The 8,329-nt window shown below is 47.5% G+C and overlaps 1 protein-coding gene across 3 annotated transcripts; it reads right to left on the reverse strand.

Annotated features, from left to right (window-relative positions):
• Positions 1-598: 598 nt before the first annotated feature.
• LOC123346115 (homeobox protein NANOG-like) lies at positions 599-7,276 on the reverse strand. Of its 3 annotated transcripts, none has more exons than XM_044983350.1 (7): positions 6,601-7,276; positions 4,621-4,889; positions 3,715-3,804; positions 2,832-3,165; positions 1,824-1,940; positions 1,474-1,546; positions 599-917 (listed from the first exon to the last, which is right to left on the reverse strand). In XM_044983350.1, the coding sequence occupies exons 1-7, from the start codon at positions 6,893-6,895 to the stop codon at positions 854-856; spliced, it is 1,242 nt and encodes a 413-aa protein (XP_044839285.1). In that variant the 5' UTR covers positions 6,896-7,276; the 3' UTR covers positions 599-853. The 3 variants fall into 3 exon arrangements, with proteins under 3 accessions (XP_044839285.1, XP_044839290.1, XP_044839278.1); XM_044983355.1 differs by having other exon boundaries at positions 599-946; XM_044983343.1 differs by lacking the exon at positions 599-917 and having other exon boundaries at positions 1,049-1,546.
• Between the last annotated feature and the right edge of the window lie 1,053 nt (positions 7,277-8,329).

Raw genomic sequence — 8,329 nt, forward strand, 5'->3', positions numbered from 1 at the left:
GTTTTTTGGGTTGTGTGTTAAAAGTCTGGAATTTAAGAATTAAAGTAGTGTGACTCTGCAACCTTCTTGAAAGATGTTATGTTCTTAATTATTTTTTTTATATCCCATGAGCATAACATTCAAGAGATTACCCAGTTTTGTTTTCATAAGTTTCTAGCGCTCATGGTTGCAGAAAAAAATCTGGAAAACAGGAAGTGAATTCAACCTAAAGGCTCAGAAGCCAGCAAAGAAAAACCACCCAAACATTTATTGTTTTTAAAATCCTCATGTGGTTTTTTTTTGGGGGGGGGGGGGCGCAACTCATGATATTTAAACTCTTGGGGTGGGCAAGACTCAATGCTTTTTCCTCATCTCTGTAGGTGAAGTTGTTCCCATAAAGCACTTTCCATCCTTCGGGATGAAAGAAAGTGAAGTTATTGCATCACTGAATTGACACCCCATTAAAATAAATCCAGTTTATTTTTCCATTCAAATATAAAACACGAGTTTATAAAAACATTAGGTAGAAACAAAAAAAAGTGATAAAACAGAGCGTAAAACACAAGTTAAATTTCATTGCAAGAAAAAAGTCTTTTTTTAAAAACATAAATGGGAAAAATAATATACCCAGAAATCCATGATAGTAAACATTTATCTGCTTTGCATTAAAAATGTAAGTAGGACAAAGTCCTTGTGCAGATGTTAAGATAGCATTGAGATAAAAATCATACATTAACAACAAAAACTACTACATAAACTACCAACACCACCTGCTATCAAACTAAACAAATCTTTAACATGTAATTCATTTTTCACTATTGATGCTGTTTGTTTACTTTTTGCACTTGGCTTGGGACCGTGGAACTAGTCCATTTCACTTCCTTTTTTGAGTCAGTTTTACAAGTTGCAAGTTGTGCATGACCTTAAGTTCCACAGCACTGCAGGGAACAATTGATTTTTTTAAAACCTGTTTTTATTGAAATTTAAAAGACATTATGAAAACAATTGTATTTATACCAAGTTGGGGTTTGGTTTTTTAATTCCCACCTCTCACCCCACACTCCCCCCCCCCATGCTTAAACACTGAGTCCAGGAGAAGCTGACACTGTCCCACTTTAAACAAAGAAATAGATAAGTAATCTAATTAGCCTGAGGCAATGTCTCCCCAAGGAAAGTGAGGGAAGCCCCATTAACAGAGTCACTTAAAACTAGAATTGGAGAAGAAACAGTAGGGAGCAATCCTGCACTGGCCCTGGGAGAATGGGATAGATAGGATCTAATGGGCTTATCCACCATCTCTAATTTCTAGGTTAAGTGATCTAAGCATCAGGTTTGAAATAACTGGACTATTTTTGCCTGGCTGCCACCCTCCGCCCCAGAGTGGCCTCATTCCAGGGGTGCCGTTTTTGTGTAATTTGTGAAGTGCTATGGGATCCTTCATGTACAGATACATGAGCTATTATTATTACTACTATAAGAGAATCAGACGGATACCTGAGGACATCAGTTGCTCTCACAGCGCTGATGACTTGCGATGCCATAGCCAGGGTCGTGTAGAGCTGGGAGCCTGCCAGCAGAGTAGAGCAGGGGAGATGTGGAGGGAGAGCAGTTAGAATGAAACGGACTGACACACATAAGGAAGTTAGCCACTTTGTAAACACTACAAGTAATTTTCTTGGATTAGGATATTAACCCAATCCACCACATTTGCTTACTTTGTACTTTCTCCATCTTTCTCCCTCTTCCATCCCTCCCCTTTTTCTTCCTCTACTCTTTCTCAATCTCCTTTCTCTCTTTTTCTTAATTAGACAATGAATTGAAATTAGAATCTGAATTCCATTCACCCCTGTGGTGGTCCAGATGCTTAGCTGGTGCAAATGGTGATGTCAATGAAGCTATGTTGATTTGCACCACCTGAGGGTTGGGCAGTCTCTTGTCACTGTTTGGTAGATATTCAGGTTCTAATTAAAAAGGAATTGCAGTTATTTACGATCATAGTAAATCTGAGATTTTTTAAGATTATAGATGATCAAATCTAGCTCCTGGTCAGGGTTGGAGAGAGTCCCCTGTTGAAGGATGTATTTACATGTTCAAATGTTATGAAGGTTGGCTGGTGGAGGGAGGGAACACAGAAAGGGGGGGAAATTTCAGGTTGCATAATCAGAAACATTTTCTAACAGTGAGGGGTCTGCTGAAGGGTGGAAGAATCTTACCCAGAGAAAACCCCATGCTTGGTTTTGTTTGTTTATTTTTTTTACAGTGCAAATATTTGTAATTAAAAATAATATTATGAAGTGAGCACTGTACACTTTGTATTCTGTGTTGTAATTGAAATCAGTTAATTTCAAACAAGGACTGGACCAAGCTCTGGAAAGGATCTACAGAGGGGATACAGCTGTACTAGGGACACTAGGGTAGGGAAAGGACTCACTGGTGTAGACTCTGTCGTCTCCAGTTCCAACATTCACACACTTCTTGCATGAACATGGCTTTCCACACACACACACAGAGAGCCTATTCCTGGAGCCAGCCAGGGTCAATACGAGGAAAGCCAACTTCAGAGCCATGCAGCACACCTCGAGTCAGACACAGACAGGCGCCTCTTAAAGAAGAGAAGGAGAGAGAGACCCCAACCATCCTGCAAGGTGCCAAGCCCCTCCACTGGAGTCAATGGGAGCTGGGGGACTCCACACATCTCAGGAGTCAGGATCAGAGCCCTAAAAAACAGAGGCTGGATAAGAGAAACGGAAGAAAGAGTGGGAGAGGGAAAGAAGGAGAGGCCTAAGAGTTATAGTTGCTTTGTGTCCCTTGAGGGTGCCATGCTGGCTGGTACTGCTGGCACCCAGCTGTACCCGGGAAGGACGGCGCATTGACAGAGGCACTCTGGAAGTGGTAGCCATCTTCTGTCTCCATGCTGGCATAATCCATGTTTGCCGGGAAGCCATGATAAAAGTTCATCTTTTGCTGGCTGAAGAAGCCCATTGCCTGCTGGGTGCTGCAGGCTCCCCCGGCTTTCCCAAAGAACCCCTCCTCCTCGATAGCCACGAAGGGATACAGGCTCTGGCCACTCCCATAGGTCTGGCTGCTACCATAGCTCTGATGCACATTGGTCACAGTCTGGATGTTCCTGCTGGCACTAACTGGACAACCCTGGTGATAACTGGGGTTGAAATCCAGGTAACCTGCCTGATGAAATCCATTGAGAGAGAGAGAGAGAGAGAGAGAGAGAAGGCGGTTCAATACACAGGTACAAGCAAACAGTACTGAGGCTCCAGTAGCACAAACCAGGAGATTATAAACTCTTTGGGGCAGGGGCTGCCTTTTCTTTATATATATATATACCTCCAGTGCACAATGGGGCCCTAGGATCTATGCACTACCACAATACAAGTATCAATATCCTAGAGGTGAAAGACTCTCTACCCCATCCCCTGCTCCTCCTGGGTTGACTGGATTGCAACTGGTGTCCATATGCCATTCTCTAATCCAACCAGTCCCCCGACCTGAGATCCTAGAAGTGGAAAGTTCTGCTCTCCTTCCCCCAGATCCATTCGATCCCCAATGTAGGCTTCAATGACATGATACAGAGAATGAATGAATGCAGTACTGGAAACACTGAGCAAGGGCTGGTTACTAAGCCCATGAGCATCCCACATTAACTGGAGAGCAAACACGTACATTAGATAGATATTATAGGTCCCCTTGGTAACTGCCCATAATGAAACCTCTTCTTACTTGGGATAGGCATGTCCCTTTTTCCATCCACTGAGTTTCCTTCTGGCATCGTTTAAACTTCATCCGTTGGTTTTGAAACCATGTTTTTACCTAGCGATGATAAGGGTAGGAGATAGGGCATAAAAATTCCTTTTTAGACAGAGCTCACTAAATATTTTTTAGACAATACATAAAGGGATTGCTTCATCCAGCATTGAAATGCAGCCACCTCTGGGCTGGAACATAGCAAGCCATAGCAATTATATACAACAATTTAGGAAGTGAAGAACACTACTATATCCAGCTGAAAATGGGAGAATTTAGGGAGGTCAAATATAATTACAGTCACTGGGACAGACACCCCTACTGCAAATTACCACTGGTTCTTTCATGATCACAAATAGTCAGAACCTCCATTTTTGTATGAAAGATGGATCAGTCCTAAATTAGAGTCATCCACACGGCTTTCTGCAGCACAGCACCCAGCAGGATGACACTGTAACACTAGTGTCAGTAGAGTAGAGAGTACACCTAAGTCGCCCATACTTTCTCTGCAGCGCAGCACCCCCTGCCTTCATGCAGGGGCAATGAGGTCAGCAGTGGCTCCAAGAGCCTAGTGAGCGCTACTTATAGAACAAGCAGGAACTGACTCATTGCCTGCCCCTTGCTTAGTCTTGAACACCTGTGCAAAGTGGATGGCTAATCCTAGGTGAGCAAGAGGGGAATTCTGACACTGGTAGCATTTCACAGCCTCCTTGCACAGATGTAAATCACAACAGAAGAGAGGAGACAGGGGGGAATCTGGCCTTGCCTTGGAGATCTCCCACTGAAAAACCGACCATGTTTGTAAGACCCCCACCTCAAATCAGGGATGCAGCCCAGCCACTAGGATGCCAACACTCTACAGAACCAGGTCTCGGTGTTCACCTGCTTGTAAGTGAGCCCCAGGGCTGAGCCCAGCTCCCGGATCTGCTGGGGGCTGAGGTATTTCTGGCTCTGGAACCGCTGGTGCAGGGTTTGCAGCTGCTCCTGGGAGAAGGCCGTGCGGCTCTTGGCCTTCTTCACCCCTCCCCCGCTTTCCACCCCACCCATCCGGATCGCAGGGTGTGGGGACGGCGGCTCCGTGTTGGGGCTGGTGGCTGAGTCCGGGGTGTACCGCATGCGTGTGCCCGAGCTGGAGGAAGCCGGAGAGAGCTCTAGGGAGGGAGAAAGGAAAGTGGCGCATTAAGGGCGCCTGCAGCGTGACAGGAGACGTTCATCCCTAGGGGATACCGATTTGCTTTTGGTCGGTGCCTGAGCTCCCTGCTCGGGAAACGTGCCTATTGCATGTAACGGCAAAGGGTCACACGACTTAACGGGGTGTCTCAGCCTCGCTGCGGGGCCACCCCGCGCAAGCAGCCGCGCTCTCTGGCGACGCCTGGCGGGGGTTCCCGGCACTGCCGGCTCTAGGGTGAAACACGCCACCGCGGCGCCAGCTGCTACAATTCCTATTAGAAAGAAATGCTGGGGCCGGAGCCAGGGCAAGGCGGGAGGGGGGGGGGGGCGTGCCCGAAGTAGTAACAGCGCGGATCAGCCTGGAAAGCAAGATGCAGGGCAGCCTCGGGGAAGGCGCTGTACAGAGCAATTCCCCATTGGCCCCGGGGGGGAAATTGGCTCCCGAGGGCTGGGGACAGCCTGAATTCGCTCTTTTCTCCCCGGTGTTGTCCGTGGGACAGGCACGGGGGGCGGGAGCAGAAGGAGCCCCGGGAGTCTGCATGCGCCTTGGGAATCCACAAGAGCCAGACACCAGCAGCATGACAGACTCAGCAGCACCTTCGCAGCCTGGGCCACCCTCGCTAGAGACACCACCAAGGAGCTACCTGTCCCCCGCCCAGCCCTGGGAGCCGATCCCTGTGCAGAGATCGCACCCCTCACAGCCCCCGACTCGGGCCCTTTTGCCTCCTCCCAGGAAGGGAGCAAGGCCTGATTTGGTCCAGAAGTGGAGCCAGGACAATGGCTAGAGCCTGCCTCCCTTCCCGGGTCTGGATCACCGCGGTGCCCTCCCTGGCGCCTCGCCCGCCTCCTGGGACCTCGACCCCTGCCCAACAACTAGGGGGGGGGAAGCTTATTGCTACTTCTCCCTGCCCCCCCCCCAGGGCTTTCGCGCCCGGTTAGCCCCAGGCGGGGCTACAGCGCCCCCGCTTTGCACGGCTGGAGCTTTCAGCGGGCGCGCCCCGGCCTGCTGCGGACTGGAATTGGTCCAAGCAGGACAGCCCGGTGCCCGTGCTGCAAATCGCCGGGACCAGGCGAGAGGGGCCGGGGCTGGTGGTTTCCCTGCCCGGGCCAGACATGCACCGATCCCCATCGGAAAGCGGGTCCCTCCCAAGCCCCCCGCAAGGCTTCTCTCTGAACAGCCCCCCGCACCCCTACAAAACTCGGATTTAAACACGTCCCGCTTCCCCCCACTGAAGGCAGCGTTGGCGTTTAGCGTCCAGGAGAGCAGGATCGGGCCCTTAGCTAGAGCCTGCCAACCACGTGTCCAAGCAGCCCTGGACACCAACCTTTCTAGTTCTGCTCTGGGTCTGTTCCGAGGGGCGTCCGCCCGCCCGCCCCAACTTGCTGCCAGACAGGACTGGTTATTGCACCTAGGAGTGGGTGCTTAAGCCCCCCATGAAATACCCTCTAAGCTAGTTTGGGTCGATCTTCCCCCAGATTAGACAGCGTTTCGGACTCCCTCTTCCTCCCTAAAAAACAAGGTAGCAGAATCTTTTGGGGAGAGGGGGAGGTCACTTGGCTATGGAGATAGAGGAAAGCTATTGAGATGAGCTCTCCCACACCCGCCCCTTGTTGAGTCATTTCAGACAGCAAGATTGATGATAATAATCACTGTTCTTGGTGTTTACTTCAGTCATTCCAAAATTGGCGTACCTGGATTATGGAGGGTCTTCTCCTCTGGCTCTGGGACCGGGACATCAGCATCTGCTGCCTCTTTGTGGGGGACATTGTCCATCTCCGCTGGGCAGTTCCAATAGTAGTCGCCATACCTTATTCCAGTTCCTACCCCGGCTGGGTAAGGCTGGTAGGGGGGCATTGCCAGGTGGGCACTCATGGATGTTTGTGTTTGGGGAACGTTACCCCAAAATAAACCCCTAACCTCAGAGAAGACAAGGTGGAGATGGAGAGGGGCAGACTCTATCAGACAAACACACAAACAGATGCCCATAGAGTGGGGGTAGATTTATGCCCTTCCTAACTTTGCCTTGATTAGAGAGACTTTTCAAGGCCATTGTCATGTTAAAAGTAAGTTGATTGGAGGGGAGTGGCTATGGATTGGGAGGAGGAAGAGTACAGAAGGGTGCGAAGGGGATGGGGGGGGGTGAAAAAAAAAGCTCAATTTGGATAGTTTACAAACACTGTTTGCAAAACTTAATTGTAAAAACGGATACCCCAAAGCTTGTTCACCCCTGCTGTGTCTGAGCTGTAATGTGTACAGTCACTATGATTCAGAGATCTATTATTGCACGGGCATGCTAGAGATACAGAGCTGTATGTAGACATACCTAGGTATGTTTCAGAGTATGTTGACAGTATTATATCAACAGTAGATCAGTTCCATGGCTGGATAATTAAGACAGATAATCAATAAGAGGTAGACAATTATTGATTCCCTTTCCTCTGATGTGTAAAGTATTATTAAATAAAGGTGAGGTAGACAGGCCATTAAATGGTCAGCACTCTGGAACAGACTTGCTCAGATTGGCAGAAAGCCAAATTTTAGGCACCTATCCTTTATGCAGAGTGGAAACATTTTAATATTTCAATATCATTTTTATTATTTTTATTATAAGGGTAACTACAGAATTTCCTTCTCACTTTAAGAATGGGTAGTAGGCCTGGCATTATTTCCACTAATAAGTAAATGGTAAACCTCCCCCCCACCACCACCCTTGACTTCAATGTCAGGATCAGGTCCTTTTTGAGTATACATTTTGGAAGCATAGGGAGGCACCCCTTGCTAGTGCATACAGCCCCCTCTTTTCCCAACCCAGAGTTTCCCCCGGGGCATGAGGAAAGCATGTATGTCTGCACTGCAGATTTAAAAACAGGGTTATAATTGCAAGCAGTTAAGCACTCAGCCTCCTTGCAAATTAATGCAACAATATTTTAGAGTTTTTTTCCTCTCTACCAGTTATCTAAATCTATGAATTGTGCAGAGGTGAGTTCAGATTTGCTCATTTGATGAGCTTTTTGGTATTAACAAAATTCCCGGGATTGGATTTAGAGGGAGGCAACGTGTAGATCCACCTTGCACTTCTTACTCCTTTTCATGCCTTTTGGCGGCTGTTTCTGCTCATTTTTCAAACCTGTTCCCTAATTTTTGCTCTTAAAAAAAACTTGTTTACTATGTTCTCTCCTCCCTCTCTTTTTCTCCTCCCCAACCCTAGTGCAAAAAAAAATCCACTTAAGAACACATTTCCAAACACCTTCAAAGTGCGAACAAAATTGCATTAATGTATAAAGGCGCTAAATAAAGCTTAATTTGGGGGCCTTAGCTTTAAAAGTTAAGAATACTTATTTTATTTTGGAGTGGAAAGAAGGCAAAGTTGCTATTATTTTCATTTAAAAAAATGAAAAATAAATACTGGGAAGATCATTC

This window comes from Mauremys mutica, chromosome 1 (genome assembly GCF_020497125.1).
Source record: "Mauremys mutica isolate MM-2020 ecotype Southern chromosome 1, ASM2049712v1, whole genome shotgun sequence".
Classification (NCBI taxonomy): domain Eukaryota; kingdom Metazoa; phylum Chordata; order Testudines; family Geoemydidae; genus Mauremys; species Mauremys mutica.

Bases quoted from the DNA above. Each gene is read 5' to 3' on its own strand.
- LOC123346115 (XM_044983343.1), bottom strand. From the start codon at position 6,895: ATGGGCATCTGTTTGTGTGTTTGTCTGATAGAGTCTGCCCCTCTCCAT. The intron at 3,166-3,714 runs GTAAGAAGAGGT...GGATTTCATCAG, and splicing joins AAGGGACATGCCTATCCCAA to GCAGGTTACCTGGATTTCAA. The intron at 1,547-1,823 runs GTGAATGGAATT...CTCTGCTGGCAG, and splicing joins GCATCTGGACCACCACAGGG to GCTCCCAGCTCTACACGACC.